Source organism: Rhinoraja longicauda, chromosome 16 (genome assembly GCF_053455715.1).
Source record: "Rhinoraja longicauda isolate Sanriku21f chromosome 16, sRhiLon1.1, whole genome shotgun sequence".
In the NCBI taxonomy this organism is placed as follows: domain Eukaryota; kingdom Metazoa; phylum Chordata; class Chondrichthyes; order Rajiformes; family Arhynchobatidae; genus Rhinoraja; species Rhinoraja longicauda.
In genome coordinates this window covers 27,615,324-27,633,447 of record NC_135968.1, presented here as the reverse complement: position 1 = coordinate 27,633,447, position 18,124 = coordinate 27,615,324, and the positions used below count along the sequence as shown (strand labels likewise).

The 18,124-nt window shown below is 41.9% G+C and overlaps 1 protein-coding gene across 1 annotated transcript in view; it reads left to right on the top strand.

Moving 5' to 3' along the window:
- vwa2 (von Willebrand factor A domain containing 2) overlaps positions 1 to 17,664 on the top strand; it is a 50,271-nt gene extending 32,607 nt beyond the window's left edge. The window contains exons 12-14 of the mRNA XM_078413462.1: positions 3,493 to 4,044; positions 7,772 to 7,894; positions 12,591 to 17,664. Coding sequence (XP_078269588.1) covers positions 3,493 to 4,044; positions 7,772 to 7,894; positions 12,591 to 12,736 — 821 coding nt within the window. The 3' untranslated portion in view covers positions 12,737 to 17,664. The remainder of the gene's footprint in view (positions 1 to 3,492; positions 4,045 to 7,771; positions 7,895 to 12,590) is intronic.
- The last annotated feature ends 460 nt before the right edge of the window (positions 17,665 to 18,124 follow it).

The window sequence follows — 18,124 nt, the reverse complement described above, 5'->3', positions numbered from 1 at the left end:
GTTTGGGACACAGCAATGTCATGTAAATGAAAGTAGTCATGTTTAATATTTTGTTGCATATCCTTTGCATGCAATGACTGCTTGAAGTCTGCGATTCATGGACGTCACCAGTTGCCGGGTGTCTTCTCTGGTGATGCTCTGCCAGGCCTGTATTGCAGCCATCTTTAGCTTATGCTTCTTTCGGGGGCTAGTCCTCTTCAGTTTTCTCTTCAGCATATAAAAGGCATGCTCAATTGGGTCCAGATCGGGTGATTGACTTGGCCACTTTTTAGCTTTGAAAAATTCCTTTGTTGCTTCAGCAGTATGTTTGGGATCAATGTCTTGCTGGAGAATGAACCGCCGGTCAATGAGTTTTGAGGCATCTGTTTGAACTTGAGCAGATAGGATGTGTCTATACACTTCAGAATTCATTACGCTGTACCATCTGCAGTTGTATCATCAATGAAGGTAAGTGAGCCAGTACCTTCAGCAGTCATACATGCCCAGATGTATAAGAGAGCTCTCTTATGCTTTGGATCTTGGGCAGTTCCTTCTCTCCTCCATACTTTGCTCTTGCCATCACTCTGATATGTTAATCTTCATCTCATCTGTCCACAAGACCTTTTTTCCAGAAGTGTGGTATCTCTTTTAAGTACTTCTTGGCTAACTGTAACTTGGCCATCCTATTTTTGTGGCTAATCAGTGGTTTGCATCTTGCAGTGTAGCCTCTATATTTCTGTTCATGAAGTCTTCTGCGGACGGTGGTCATTGACAAATCCACATCTGACTCCGGAAGAGTGTTTCTGATCTGTCGGACAGGTGTTTGGGGATTTTTCTTTATTATAGAGAGAATTCTTCTGTCATCAGCTGTGGAGGTCTTCCTTGGCCAGCCAGTCAATTTGTGATTAGTAAACTCTCACCAGTGCTCTCTTTCTTCTTAATGCTGTTCCAAACAGTTGATTTTGGTAAGCCTAAGGTTTGGCTGATGTCTCTAACAGTTTTATTCTTGTTTCTCAGTCTCATAATGGCTTCTTTGACTTTCATTGGCACAACTTTGGACCTCATATTGATAAACAGCAATATAAGTTTCCAAAGGTGATGGAAAGACTGGAGGAAAGACGAGGTGCTGAGAGCTCTCTTATACCTGCATTAAGGAGGCAATTAAGCATACCTGAGCAATTACAAATGCCTGTGAAGCCATGTGTCCCAAACATTATGGTGCCCTGAAATGGGGGGACTATGTATAAACACAGCTGTAATTTCTACATGGTGAAACCAAAATGTATAAAAATGGCCTTTAATAACATCTGACAAGGTGCACTTTAACCACATGTGGTTTTTTTCTATTACAAATCTCAAATTGTGGAGTACAGAGGCAAATGTATAAATGATGGTGGGTCTTTGTCCCAAACATTATGGAGGGCACCGTAAGAGAGGACAGAGGACTTATTTTCTATATAAACGGAAGAAAGTTACAAATAAAGGGGAATAGATTTGTCTGCTGTTGGATGTAATAAAAGCGCAATGACATAATTTATTCCATTTAGGAACCAAATTTTGGAAGCAGCGTATCAGCATTGTCGCTTTTAATCAAAACAGTGGAATTATTTGTAGACACAAGAAAGAAACTGCAGATGCTGAAATCTTGAGCAAAACACAAAGTGCTGGAGTCAGGTGGGTCAGGCAGCATCAGGGGAATGGGGAGGTGATATTTTGGGTCAGGACCCTTCTTCAGACTCTTTGGTGTTGGAGGGAGACAGCTGGAAAAGAGAGGTGAGGTTGGGGCCTGGCAAGTGATAGGTGGATACAGATGAAAGGGGGTCGATTGGAAGATGGGTTAAGTAAGTGACAAAGGCAAGAGGTGAAAAGGAGACAAGGGTGTTAGGCAAAGAGAGGATGAGAGGAGAGGAGAAGTGAAATGTAACGTTGATGGCAGGGATGTGGGTGGAAGAGCTCAGGGGTAGAGAAAAGGGGGGGGTAAATTATTTGCATTCTATTTTACATTCATTGTACATCCACTTTATAGAGGGTTAAAGCAGAAGATTTTGAATAATGCAAATACCATCACAATTCACCCCAGCACTACATATAATCCAGTCTTTTTCGATTTGGATCTTGCAGATTGTTTCTCTTAGACAAAATATTCTACTTGTCAGACAAAACATGCAACCTTTTATGACACCCACGTTATAAGAAAATGCCAGGAATGCATTCACAGTTTTGCTTAATAACTTTATTCTAAGTGTTAACTCAACATGAATCTTTGGAAAAATTATCTGTTTTAACAAATGGGCTGTGCACAACAGTCACTCAAGAAAACTTTTTTTCTGAAAAGAAAAGTATCCTTGACCCATCTGGCAAATACCTCTTGGTCTTCAGTAATCTTTTTACCCCAATCCCTTGTGCAGTTAGAAATACTCTGTTTGCAGCAGTCTCACAGTATCAAAGCAGCCCTCACCCTTCCCCCTAACAGTATACTGCGTCTGTGTGATGCTTACCCATTCGGTCTTCCAGCCTCTCCACAACATTATCCTGGCCTCCTCCTATTTCCTGCAGTCATTCAACTTTGTGGGAAAATACATGATTTATGTCTATCAATCTAAGTGTATCTAGTCTATTTAGTTTACTTGAGAGATACAGTGCAGAAACAGGCTCTTCGGCCCACCAAGTCCGTGCTGAACAACTCTAGTACACTAACTCTAGCCTACACACTAGGGATAATTTACTAAGGATAATTTGGTCATTTTTACCAAAACCAATTAACCTACAAACCTGTACGTCGGAGTGTGGGAGAAAACCAGAGCCCCCGGAGAAAACCCACGCGGTAACAGGGAGAATATACAAACTCCATATAGACAACACCCGTAGTCAGGATCGAACCCAGGCCTTTGGCGCTGTAAGGCAGCAGCTCTACCGCTGCACCACCGTTTCGCCCAAATCTTGGGTCACGTCTCCTAATCCATTTTCCCGGCTGAACAATTGTTTTCTTCTGGCCATGTTGAAAAGTGGTTGTTTTGTTGCTATCCTTATGTATACGTGGAAGAGATGACTAAATCTCTCCAGTGTCTCTTTTAGAGACATAGGAGCAGAATTAGGCATTCGGCTCGAGTCTGCTCAGCCATTCAATCATGGCTGATTTATTTTTTCCTCTCAACCCTTGCCTTCTCCCTGTAATCTTTGACGCCCTGACTAATCAAGAACCTGTCAATCTCCGCTTTAAAAATACCCAATGCCTGTGGCAGTAAATTCCACTGATTCACTACCCTCTGGCTAAAGAAATTCTTCCTCATCTCCATTCTAAAAGTACGCTCTTTTATTCTGAGGCTGTGCCCTCAGGTCCCAGACTTTCCCACTACTGGAAACATCTGCTCCACATCCACTCTATCTAGGCCTTTCATTATTTGGTTTTGATGAGATTCCCCCCTCTCCGTTTGCTCTGGAACAGTACAGTCAGTGGAAATCATGACCTTACCGGGAATTTTCTAATTTTGTGTTCACTCTCTGCCTCTGCAGGATGTTTATCCCAACCTTTAGATTTAGTCTTTGCTTTGGATGCATCATCTGGAGTTGGAAAGGACAATTTTGATAAGGTGAAAGACTTCATGAAAACCAGCATCATGCAGTTTGAGATAAATCCTGATGTTACCCAGGTCGGCCTTGTGATTTATGGCAGCAGTTCGAGGACAATCTTTGGCCTTGACACGTTGGATTCAAACACCAACCACCAGAAGGCAATCAGCTTAGCCCCTTATCTGGGCGGAACTGCCTCCACTGGCAGCGTCCTCCTGCACATTTACGATGAAGTCATGAGTATCAGAAAGGGAGCTCGACCTGGTGTGAATAAAGTAGTGGTGGTCCTTACGGACGGAGCAAGCACCGATGATGCAGCAGTCCCTGCACGGACTCTGAGGAACAATGGCATCACCGTCTTCGCTGTTGGAATTGGTGATGCACAGAAGGAATCGTTGCTAAGGATTGCCGGCTCCGCTAATTACATGATAACTGTGCCGTCATATGAGGATTTAAAATATTTTGAAGAAAGCATCGCTCACAGGATATGTGAAGGTAATTACATGCATCTTGTTAAAAGAATCTCCTTTACATTTTTTTTTACTATTCTTTCAGATATTTAATTTACGATTGCTAATTAAAGTAAGATTCTCTGAAGTGTCTGGCGAAGAGTTTGCTTTGAGTAATTGATCCCAACCTGCACCAGAGTAAAGCTTAAATAAAGATCCCGATTCGATCCCACTGAGAGTCAATTGGTGTAGGAAGGAACTGTGGTTGCTGGTTTATACCGAAGATAGACATACAAGTGCTGGAAAATAGACACAAAATGCTGGAGTAATTCAGTGGGACAGGCAGCATTTCTGGTATCTTCAGTCTGAAGAAGGATCCGAAACATCACCCTTTCCTTCTAATCAGAGATGCTGTCTGTCCCGCTGAGTTACTCCAGCATTTTGTGTCTTATCTTCGGTATAATCCAGCATCTGCAGTTTCTTCCTACACACACAAGTACCGGAGTAACTCAGTGGGTCAGGCAACATCTCTGGAGGAAAAGGATGGGTGACATTTTGGGTCGAAACCCTTCTTCAGACTGTCAATTGATACAGAGATAGGACCCTGGCAAGTGGGTTTTCAGGCATATATATGTGAAGGATGTGAAGAATCTTACTCCTTTTGCAAGGGTGCACCTAGAAGCAATAGATGAGGATAATCTTCAGCACGGTTTTGGTGCCTGCCATTCATCGGACTATTCACTGCGTTTGCAAGGGTGCGAATGGAAGCAATGGATGAGGAGTATCTTAAGCATGGTTTTGTTGCCTGTCCTTCATTGGACTATCCACGAATGCTAATTGGCAAAACATATACTTGAACAATAATGAAAAACAAACCGCTGGAGGAACTCAGCGAGTCAGGCAGCATCCTTGGAGAGAAATGGACTGACAACGTTTTGGATCGGGACTCTTGTTCTTTCGAGGCTGAAGAACAGTCCCAACCCAAAACATCATCTGTCCATTTCCCACTACAGATGCTGTTTGGCCACCTGAATTCTTCCAAAAGTTTATTTGTCCAGATTCCAGCACCTGTGATTCCTGCATCTTCTTGATCAATAGTAACTTGAGAAAGATACTGGAAGGGACCAAGCACTAATTGAAGACCACCTCAGTAAGAGGTATATGCTTTCCGGAGTTAAGGGGGTTTACTTGTGATAATCAAGCATTTCCATTTTTTTGGTTATGAATGAGAGTGCAGTTTCGCTGAGACCACTGCTGTGATGCAAGAGAGCTATAAAGCTCTTCATCGGTCGGTGCATTAAGTGTAAGAATCATGAAGTTATTTAGTTGCTTTATAGGACTTTGGTTCGGCCACATTTGGAGTATTGTGTGCAGTTCTGGTCACCAAATTATAGGAAGGACGTGGGGGCTTTTGAGAGGGTGCACACGAGGTTTACCAGAATGCAGCCTGGATTAGAGGCGAACAGATATAAGGAAAGTTGGACAAACATGGGTTGTTTTCTCCAGCGTTTCAAAGGCTGAGGGGAGACTTGATAGAAGTATATAAAATTATGAGAGGCATAGATAAGGTAGACAGTCAGAAACTTTTTCTCAGGGTGGAAATGACAAACACTAGGAGGCATATATGTAAGGTGTGTTTGAGAGAGTTGTGCAGGCCAAGTTGTTTACACAGAGAGTGGGGGGTACCTGCACCACGCTGCCAGAGGTGGTGGTGGAGGCAGATCTGATGGTAACATTTTTGAGGCGTTTAGAGGCACATGAATATGCAGGGAATGGAGAGATATGGATCACTTGCCGGCAGAGGAAATTAGTTTAACTTGGTACATAAAACAAATGAATGAAAGATATGTAAAAAGCAATCATGATCAAGAAAAGGTGGGCCTACAATGGTCCATTGTCGGCTGTTGGGTAGGTGATACGCAGAGAGTTATACAGACAGTGAAATATAAAGATTTATACAGAAAGCGAAAGGTACAGTTGGTGATTTAATGGTTGTTATACCAGCTTTGTTTTGTATATTTATCCACTTTATTTAATTGATTGAATTTTTATTCTCCCGACGCATGAGTGATCATAAGATATAGGAGCAGAATTGGGCCATTCGGTCCATCCAGTGTGCTCTACCATTCGATCTTGGCTGATCTATTTTTCCCTCAGTCACATTATCAAGCCTTCTCCCTGTTATCCTTGACACCCTAACTAATCAAGAATCTATCAATCTCTACGTTAAAAATACATAATAACCTGGCCTTTGAATTCTCTGGCAATGAAATCCACAGAACTAAACATCCTCTGGCTAAAGAAATTCTTCGTCATCTCCAGTCTATAGGTACGTCCTTTCATTCTGATGCTGTGCCCTCTGGTTGCAGACTCTCCCACTACTGAATCCTCCCCACATCCACTCTATCTAAGCCTTTAGTGAAGTTAGAAAATGTATGCAGATCATCATCCTCAGTGTGTGGATTGCCAGTTCTGTAATGTAGCTACCATTACCAACCTCACCATGGGCTGACCACACCTATTGGTTTGCGGCGTGGATTCTTCTTTAACCATTGTTACTCGAGCCACTGAGTTGTGCAGCACATTGGTCATATTTGACACAATTGTTTAAAGATCTCGCGTGTTGAAGGAAGGGTGAGCCAAATACTCCAGATTTGAGTTTCCCCACACCGTGACAATGCAGGACATGAAACTGAAGATCCCATTTCCACCCGCCGGGACCATCTGGGTCAACATTCCCAATGAAGCCTCAGACTCACATCACATAGGCTAAAACTAGTTTAAAGGCTTAGTTCAATGTGCTTGCATGTGCAGTAAAGAATGTCAAGGGTGATGTGGATAGGGCCATTTTGTAAACATGTCGCAATGCCCTAAGCTAACCCATTCCATGCTACTTTAAAACCAGAGAAGTTATTTGATCCCCTGGAATTTGTGCACCAATTTTTATGCGGTTTATGACAAAACAAACATTTTTTGAAGAGGTTTTTGGTTTATGTGGATATTTATCCTTGATCTATTTTTTTGACTTTGCAACAAAGTTAGATAGAGCAGTATGTTTGTATTTCTCAAAGTATAGGCGTGTACTTCAAAAGATTAAGCCTGTTTGAAATTAGAGATAGATTAGAGCCTGTGTCCTAATTGAGACGATTCAATATCATGGATTCTTAAAATAAACATCTTTCCTGCAACTGGGTGACCAAACCACTTGCCTGTTCGACTGGAACCCTTTGAGGCTTGTATGTGTTTTCCCTTTACCAAGTATTTTAATGAAAAACTGCCATTGCCTCCCCTGGGTATTATAGTATGCGTTGTGTATTTCAAAGCACAGTGAATTAAACGATTGTTTTCTAAGCAAGTGCAGGCTCAAATCATACTGCTTGCTGTATGTACAAATTGTATTTGTAATGATGTCAAGTGTTTCTGTTGGCCTCGCACGTTGATTATGATTAATTACTCAACATTTTTAAGACCCTTTCTGTGAATTGAATGGGCAGAAAATTGTGTAGGTCGACATCCACCTTCCTGATTAATATTGGAATATCATACATAAATTTTCAACACCAATGCCTTCCAATCAAAAGATAAAGACCGATGATGGTTTATTACCCAAAGAACAACAATGAAGAGTAAAGAAGGTGGCTTATGATTGAGACATGAAATAGATGGGTAGGAACAAAGCTGATTAAAGAAGGTGATGAAAATGAGGAATTATAGTATGCAGAAAATATTTCTGTGCCATTTTGTTTAACAAATCTTCTGCATTATCTTAACAGTGGCCAAGCAACCAGTCAATTTGTGCAAGCCTAATCCATGTATGAATGGTGGGGAGTGCATAGTTCACTTTGCAAGTTATCATTGTGAATGCAATGGCTGGGAAGGAGTTCACTGCGAACACAGTAAGTATTCTCTATTTTTTTCCGCTGATCTGCAGTGTTTGGAATCCCTTGGTCTGAGAAGTAATGCTGATGCAATAAACTCTTTATCCATTATCTGCTGATCAGCCTTCTTATCTCTGGATAAGGCAGGAGTGTAGTTTCTTTCTGCAACAGCCATTGCCCTCAAAGGTGCAGTTTTACAGTGCAAAGCCAGATCTGGACTGGTGGTGGTATCTTTGTAAATGTTAACAGCCCTCAACTCAGCAACTGTGTAGATAAAGCAGGAAGAATGCACACAGCTAGACAAAACAAAAGATAAAAAGCAACAACAAAGCAATTGACCAAATCCACACTTGAAGCTATTCAAAGATTAGCCAGAATTTTGAAACTGGTTCCATGCCTTAGACTTTACTTTCGAGATACAGCGTGGAAACAGGCCCTTCACCCCACCAAGTCCACGCAGACCAGCGATCACCCCATACACTAGCACTATCTGACACACTAGAGACAATTTACAATTTTCAGAAGGCAATTAAACTACAAACACGTATGTCTGGAGTGTGGGAGAAAACCAGAGCACCCAAAGAAATCCCATGCAGTCACAAGGTGAACGTACAAACTTTGTACAGACAGCACTCTTATTGAAGATCAAACCCAGGTCTCTGGCACTGTTAGGCAGCAACTCTACCGCTGTGCCACTCTGCCACTTTACACAGAGAGTGGTGGGGGCCTGGAAGGCATTGCCACGGGTGGTGGTGGAGGCAGATACCATAGTGGTATTTAAGATACATTTAGATAGGCACATGTAAGTGCAAGGAATAGAGGGATATGGATCATGTACAGGCAGATGAGACCAGTTTAACTGAGCTTCATGTTCAGCACACACGTTGTGGGCCAAAGTGCCCATTACTGTGCTGCAGTGTTCTATGTTTATGATTTAAACAATTTTGGAGTAGAATTTCAAAATCTTTTCACTACCTGGTTTAAGTGGTGAATTTATAGAATGACAATTCTAAAGAAATGATGCTTAATACATGAGAACAAATGAAACGCACCAGGACCCTGGTCCTCGCATTCTTCTGAAACTCACCTTGACCCAAGGCCACGTTTCCCTGAAGCTCTCCAGGAGCCTGGCCCCACATTCCCCTGAAAATCAATAAGGGCCCTGGTGCCGACATTCCCTAGAAACTCACCAGGGCTCTGGTGGTTCCCTTACTCCCCTGAAACTCACCAGGGCCCTGATCCTCACATTCCCCTGAAGCTACTGGGTTCCCAGGGCTGACTGCCCCCTGAATCTCACCAGAGCTCTGGTGCCCACTCTGCTCTGAAACGCACCAGGATCCTGGTGTTTACATTCCCCTGAAACTCACCAAGACCCTGGTTTCCTCACTCCCCTTTAACTCACTAGGGCCCTGCCGCCAATATTCCCCAGAAGGATAACAGGACCCTGCTTCCCTGGCTCTCGTGAAACCTCAACAGAACCCTGATTCCCTGTGCTCCTTTGAAGCCGACTGAGTTCATTAGAAAATTTATTCTGGAATAAGCAAAAGTATGTCGCTGTGTTAATTGGAATAACATCCAATCATCCGGAATACCTGCCAGTCCTGTAGCACCAAACACCAAAGCGTGCCTGGCTATCAACATTTTATTCTTTCAAACACAGAAGACATCTTCAGTCATTTTCTGCATACTTTATTTTGATGTATCCAATAGGAACTTTTAGTCCTAATCTTAAAATAATTTCTCACTATGTCACTGAAACATTCTTGTAGCTAATCTTGCCTGTGAAACTACTTTCTTTGACCTCACGGTCCCCCAGTTTTCCTGCTTTGCAAAACCAGAACAAAACAGTCTCGCCCGGGGTCTTTAGCTTTATTATCTCTGACCAAGCACAGGAGATTGGAACAAATTCTACATTTCTGATGGAAAGTCCTAGACTTAAAATGTCAGCACTGACTGAATATTTTGGCTCTTTGAGGATTGGTGTGCGGTAGAAGTACATAAAAAGTAAGTCCATTGGGAAGTTGGGAATCTGATGTAATGACCAGTTCACATTTCAGGAAACTACTACTCCATGTTAACTTGTATAATTTATGCAAGTTCACGTTTGGGATTCAGGAAATTATTCGTCAGCAGCCAGTTCTTGTCACGAGGTGCTGCTGCCTGTTTGAAACAGAACAAGCCCTCAGAGAAGTCATGCTGCTTGACAGTATGTGAGGCCTTGTTGTTTTAGGCATAAGGACATGTTGACAATGAGCCACTATTGCAATGCTCCCACACATTGTTTAGGTTATCTGGAAAGGCTAATAAAGTGAAACTTTTCTTGTTTTCTTTGGAGAGCTGAAATTCTCAAAACAACGGTGGAAATTGGCAAAAACCTGATGCTATTTAAGATTTCAAAGTGAAAGGAAGATGCATCACCACAAGATCCTGCGAAACCGAAAAATAAGACGGGATCTCAATTTGATGCAGCACCCCAAAACTAGAAAGCATCACGAGCTAATGCAGAATCTGAGATCTATTAAATATTTGAGACTTAATGGTTGAAGCCACATTGAAGTCATGGAGTGCTGCAACAAGCCACTGGGGAAGTGGCCTTTTACAATCTACTCTGGAGGTACTAGAGGTGTTTCTGGAGAGGCAAGCAGGTTGGGTTTGATCCCTGACTAAGAATCAAAATCAATGGACCTATTGATCTCTTCTGCCTGTGGTTTCTTGGTTGCAGGAATGATTACAGTAAGTGGTTTTGTCTAGCTATCCTGCTGTGGAAGGTAGCGGGCATTTTGCACTGCTTGCTGAATGCTTCAAATATTGGCTGATGTTTTGGCACTGCTTTGCTGGAGGTATTGTTTCTGGTGGATATTAAATATCCATATTACTAACTGTAATAAGACCAGGAACCCCTCCAGCCCATATTCGATGTGTGTGTCTCTCAAGCTACATTGTTTAAACTTGATTAGCGTTTATTTGTTTCATGGGCCGGCATCAAATGGCTGAGATTTTTCTTTGCACAGCCAAAAGCAACGCAAGCCGTGAAAGGCCATGAGTGAAGTGCTGTAGAAGTCCGGTGACTACTTTTCTTTAAACTGGAGTGATGATTTGAAAAGAAAGAACACTACCCCCCTGTCATCATGTCTTTGACGCTATGTCTTCGACAGAGAAACATAATTGTAAAAATGTATTATTTATGAATTTAACAGTCACTAACAGCAGTTATATTTATGAAGGTAGGTGAATATCTGGGTGCGTTCAATTAATCTAAAGGTATTAATGTTTTGTCAATGCTAAGATAAAGCTCGGGGCTAACCCCACGCTCTGGAATGACTTGGGAATAACAGTTGATCAGAATCGCAGAAGGAACGATGTACAACAAAGGGGGGATCTTATTGAAACATATAAGATAATTAGGGGATTGGACACATTAGAGGCAGGAAACATGTTCCCAATGTTGGGGGAGTCCAGAACAAGGGGCCACAGTTTAAGAATAAGGGGTAGGCCATTTAGAACGGAGATGAGGAAGAACTTTTTCAGTCAGAGAGTGGTGAAGGTGTGGAATTCTCTGCCTCAGAAGGCAGTGGAGGCCAGTTCGTTGGATGCTTTCAAGAGAGAGCTGGATAGAGCTCTTAAGGATAGCGGAGTGAGGGGGTATGGGGAGAAGGCAGGAACGGGGTACTGATTGAGAGTGATCAGCCATGATCGCATTGAATGGCGGTGCTGGCTCGAAGGGCTGAATGGCCTCCTCCTGCACCTATTGTCTATTGTCTACTCATTACCATGGACAGGTGCATCTCCATCAACACTCCATAGGATTAATGCCATCCGGGTTAAAGCTGCCAACATGATTGGCACACACTTACCACCCAGACATTGTGTTGGAATGTACTTGACCCGACTGGTTGCCCTCTGCACTTGCCCCACATTGCTGCAAGGGTCAGCCAGCTGCTAACACCCCTGAAGACTCACGGTCAAGATGTTAGGCCACAAGCGGTGATCAAACCTCTTGGAGCCTCCCCCAGCACCACTCTCATGACCTCGGGCTGTTTGGTTACATGGGTGTCAGACATGGGTGTAAGAGATCTCATGGCAACATCTTGGAGAAGAGAAGTTATCCTGACCATCCTGCTCAATATTTGTTCCTCAACTCACATTACTCAAACTAGTTATTTGGCCATTGTCACATTGCTGATTGCTGCGTGCAAATTGACCGCTGTTATGTGAGTGGCTACATAGATTACATGACTTTTTTTTTGCTCTGACATTTTGCAATGCTCTAAACTGTTGCAAATACCATATAAATCTGTATGAGCAAAGCTGTTATTTAGCTTCAGAAACCTTTAAGGTGGCTACAGAATGTGGCCTCTATTGTATCAGTCGCACTGGCATGCTTTGACCTTGTACCCAGGGTATGACTGCATTCCCTTCAATGTTTATAGACACAAAATGCTGAAGTAACTCAGCGAGTCAGGCAGCATCTCTGAAGAAAAGGAATAGGTTTTGGGTCGAGAAACGTCACCTACTTCTTTTTTCCAGAGATGCTGCCTGACCCGCTGAGTTATTCCAGCATTCTGAGTCCATGTTCCACGTAAACCAGCATCTGCAGTTCCTTCCTACACCCTTCAATATTGATGTTACTGGTGATGGATCAAATGAAAGAATTGGAAGGCAATTTCACTGAAATCTGAAAAACCCGAAGCTCACTTTATTGCTCTTCCTGCAGGAATCAGGAGCCCGGAGCCCCGTGGGGATGTCCCCAGAACCCACAGGAGGCATCGCAGGCAGAGGAAGCAGTGGCGACTAAACCGAAGAGGGAGAAGGTCCCGCAGAAAGCACAGGCACCGAAAGTACAGGGGCACTTTAGTGTAACAGGACTCATCCTGTCCCGTCTCACATATTGTGTATTGGGCATGCGATAGATAACAAAGGGCACAAATATCAAGAAGCCCAGTCAATGGCCCAGAGCTTTTCCAAAATCACTTCAATGGATCCCAAAATGCCTGTACACTTTTACTCGATTCCAACAACGTTTTAAACAAAACAACTGGCAAATGACAATTTGAGAAGGTATCCACATTTCTTAAGCAAGCATTGTTATTAAGGTTTGATTTGAGTCTACGATCAGGTTCCTTGTTGTTCATGCAGATCTCCAGCAGGAATGCAAAATATGTTCAAACTTTTGTTTACATCCATCAGTACAAAATGTTCTTCATTTTGAAATTTCGCCATGTCATTTGTGGTGTTAAGTTAAATTTGACTGGTCATGCAAACTATGCACGACACTGCATGTTTTTGTGGTTTCAGAGCAGTATTGCATGTTAAGTGTGTTTGTTTTGTTCATTGGATTTTGTTTCTTAAAGAAGGTTGGAGGTTTAGTTTAGTTTAGTTTTGTGATACAACGCGGAAACAGGCCCTTCGGCCCACCAAGTCCGTGCCGACCAGTGATCCATGCACACTAACACTATCCTACACACTAGGGATAATTTACAATTTTACCAAGCCAATTAACCTACAAAACAGTATGTCTTTGGAGTGTGGGAGGAAAGCAGAGCACCCGGAGAAAACCCACGCAGGTCACGGGGAGAATGTACAAACTCCATTTTGACAGCACCCGTAGTCAGGATCGAACCCCGGGTCTGGCGCTGTAAGGCAGCAACCTTGCCTTTACTATCCTAGTGTATTAAACAAGTGGATTTGTCACACTGGTGAGTTCCTTGATCTGTGATGAATATTAAATGTGCAAAGAGGGAGGAATTTAACTGCAAGCTATCACAGAGTTTGTCCAAACAACCCCTTGTTAGTTAACTAAGCTATTATTAGCACGAAAGTGATTGGAACAACCTTGATGATCAAAAGGTGTGAACCTAGGACAGATCCTTTGAACATATAGAGGATATGTGTTTCATTTAGGTAAGAGCCAAGACTACAAATTTAAATTAATTTGGGGTTTATCTGAGGTTTGAAGCAATAAATTAATTCCCCTGCTCACATTAAAAACATTCATCGATGGAAGAACATTGATGCAATGGTTATTCATGGGATTGTCATACTTCCCCAGCAATATTAATACCCTTAATCCAATTTTTTAATGGATTCTTTTATAAATTGAATAACAATCAGGAGATTGATTACTTCTCATCGGTGGACACTTTTCACTGAATTTGGATCAGTAACGTTTACCAGAATGTTGCCTGGATTAGAGGGTTTCAGCTACGGGGAAAGGTTGGATAGATTTGGATTGTTTCTCTGGAACTTCGGAAGTTGAGGGGAGACTTGATAGAAGTATATACAATTATGAGAGGCATGGATAGGGTAGGCAGAACCTTTTCTCCAGGAAGTGTGGAAATGTGCAACATTAGAGAGCAGAGCTTTAAAATGAGAGGGGGAATGTTAAAGGAGATGTGTGGGGCAAGTTTTTTACCGAGAGAGTGGCAGGGGCTGGGAATGCAGTGGTGGAGGCAGATATGATAGTGGTGTTTATCAGGCTTTTGGAAAGGTACGTGGAAGTGTAGGGAATAGAGGGACATGGTAAATAATTTGGAGTGAATCCGTGCATTCTTATTTGCATTCTTCTCTGTATACCTTGAATCTGTTTTGTACATTGCTGAAAATATTTGTATCCAAGCTTGCTGTTCATGTAATAGGTATTTATCAATGGTTTGAGTGAAGTGCGTTCTGAATTGGGTTGAAAGTACCACTTAACCTTGGTATGCAATTACATTACAGATGTGTATGCTAGGTATTTGGAGTGCTAGCATGCCATTTTATGAAAAATGTAGGTGTGTGCCTGCTTGAAATCCACCTCAATTGCCTGATCCCAGAAGTGCTTCCCAGTCTCTTTCCTTTCCGGATGAATTTGTCTTTCTTCATGTCTCTTCTTGTCTTCGTCACTTGGACCTCGTTATTTGTGGTCTTTTTCTCCTGCTGTCTCTATTGACACCTTTCATTGATGGTATAATATAAGAAGGAAGACCCAGTGACATATTCATCATGCTTTACCGTGCCAGTAACATTTGAATATAGAATGAATTTAAGAGAACTGTTGTGGAAACAGTAATATGAGGATATTGCAATGACTCAAGGCCATGAGCAATAGGGAGAGATTGAGCAGGCTAGGACTTTATTCCTTGGTGAGCGGGTGGATGAGGGGTGATCATATAGAGGTGTATAAGATCATGAGGGGAATAGTTAGGGTAAATGCACAGTCTTTTACCCAGAGTAGGGGAATCAGAGGAGAACCAGAGGAGGTAGGTTTAAGGTGAGGGCGGGAAGATTCAATAGGAACCTGAGGGGCCCAAAGGGTTGTGGGTATATGGAATGAGCTGCCAGAGGAGGTAGTTGAGGCAGGTACTATAACAACATTTAAAAGATATTTGGACAGGTACATGGATAGGATAGGTTTAGAGGGATATGGGTGAAATGCAGGCAGGTGAGACTGGTGTAGGTGGGGCACTGTGGTCAGTGGGTTGGACTGATGGGCCTGTTTCCACACTATATGATTCTAATACTTAGGTAAAAAGTCACGTGGTCGCTCATTTAAGTCAAATAGCTGCATATCCTTTTCAGGGATTCACCTAATAGGATATTTTCTTATAATCTAATAAGCCATCCATCCCAAGCATTGACTTGGAATGAAGTGGAGCCAATGAGTTGAATGTAGATGCCAACCAAATCACAGCATGAAGAAGGGTCCAGACCCGAAACGTCACCAATTCTTTTTCTCCAGAGACGCTGCCTGTCCCGCTGAGTTACTCCAGCTGTTTCTGTCTATCATTGGTTTAAATCAGCATCTGCAGCTCCTTCCAACACAGCCATAGATTTACATAGAAACATAGAAAATAGGTGCAGGAGGAGGCCATTTGGCCATTTGAGCCAGCACCGCCATTCATTGAGATCATGGCTGATCATCCATAATCAGTAACCTGTGCCTGCCTTCTCCTCATATCCCTTGATTCCACTAGCCCCTGGAGCTCTGTCTAACTCTCTTTTAAATTAATCCAGTGAATTGGCCTCCACTGCCTTCTGTGGCAGAGAATTCCACAAATTCACAACTCTCTGGGTGAAAAAGTTTCTTCTCACCTCCCCTTTATTCTTAGACTGTGACCCCTGGTTCTGGACTCCCCCAACTTTGGAACATTTTTCCTGCATCTAGCTTGTCCAGTCCTTTTATAATTTTATATGTCTCTATAAGATCCCCTCTCATCCTTCTAAACTCCAGTGAATACAAGCCCAGTCTTTCCAATCTTTCCTCATATGACAGTCCCCCCATCCCAGGGATGTTGGATAGGTGACCGTTCACACAATGGGTACAGAATCTAATACTGTGCCACAATATTATTAGTCAGAGTTAACAGGCATGGAGATAACTCAAATGCAGAATATGACACATCCAGTTTATTAGTATGAATTGACAAAATTGGAATTAAAATTCTGGTGTGATAGATCGTCTCCTGTGGCAATGCAGGGCAAAATATAGTCTTCAAGTGAAGTGACTTTAGCTGGGCAGCTAATAATTTGAAAGAGGCCCCTCTGCTGCAATTGGGTCCCTATTTTCATGATATGTGATTTTATGTAATTAATATTTTGTACTGTTACATAGCAAAATCCTGGAGTAATTTTGGAAGTGAGGAAATACTATTTATTGGAGCAGAAGTTTTGTTTTCCTGAAGTACCTGCTGAAGTGCTGTACGCTACTTATTCCTGATGCAAAGGATACCATATTGCTGGTAGGGTGGTGGATGTGCGGCGTGATACATTGATGTTAAAAGTTTACCTTTTAAACATAGACAAAGGAATTTGTCAACCTAAAGAACCTATCTTAACAGTCATGCATTAACACGGCATTGTGAATCAGGTTGATTCAGGGTCATAGTTTGAAATAAATAGTGATATATCCCCATTACTCTTCAGCTGTCTCTTTGCCTTCTTTTCTACTTTTAGTTTAGTTTAGTTTAGTGTAGCGTTACAGCGTGGAAACAGACCCTTCAGCCCACCGAGTCCACGCTGACTAACGATCCTTGTACACTAACACTATCCTACACTCTAGGGACAATTTACTATTTTTACTGAAGCCAATTAACCTACAAATCTGTACGTCTTTGGATTGTGGGAGGAAACCAGAGCACCCAGAGAAAACCCATGCAATCACAGGGAGAACGCACAAACTACTACTGCTATGCCACTCGACTGGAGGAGCAGAATATTCTGGTGTGAATAGCACAATTTCTTCTTCCTCCCAAAAAGATAAATGTACTAACCACCAAAATGTAATGAGTGACGCAGATAAGTTGATAACCCTTGAGATAATTTGATTAAACTCTGCCTGGGTCTACAGAGTAAAGTTCAGTGCTATTGGAGAACACCCAAACTGTAATTTTGATGTGTTAGAAATGATGGCGATGGATGAGATTTTTCCCAAAGTTTGTAATTTTACCTTAGAGTGATGATAATAGTTCTTTTTAAAAGCATAGTCATCAGTTTACTGAAATTAGTAGCATGTAGGTTTCTTGTGACATGTTAAAATTTGAACTAAATTTTGTCTAGTGTAGGTCAGAATGAAAATACATTCCTATTAACAACGTGTCAATGTATTATCTTGTAATGACAATGTTTAAGTATTTTGTACATAACACCTGATATTAACCTCTGTACATTTGTATTGAGTGTTGGATGTACCAGCACGATTTTTACTCATTGTTTTAAATCTTCAAGAAATTTACCAAGAAATCAAGCTGGCTTGTAACAAAAGTCCAAGTAACATACTTAAGGGCGCTATAATATTAGAAATCAATAAATGGTCACCAAATTCTAATGTTTTGACCTGTGTTATAATTGCCTCTTAAATGTAGTTTAAAATATGGACATCACCTTGAAGTTTGCTTATTATTAACACCGTTTTTTAATTGTTGTTTCGACACCATTCAGTTTGCAGAAAAGTAGCAAAATGCGTAAGAATTTAACTTATGGAATATACTGTGGAACATTTGAAGTTAACTGGAAGAAAGAGTGAAACATTATTTAAATATAGTAACATTACAAAATGTTATGGATTCAAAGTCATCTAGAGGACAGTGCATGAAATTCAAATGGTTGGCATGCAAGTGCAGCAAGTAACTCGGAAGGGTAATGAAATATTGGTCTTTTTTGAAAGTGATAAAGAGTACAAGAGGAGGGAAGTTTGAATGCAATGTTACAGGGTGTTGCTGAGTGCACCTGGAGCACTGCACACTATGCTGTTCTCCATATTTATGGAAGGAT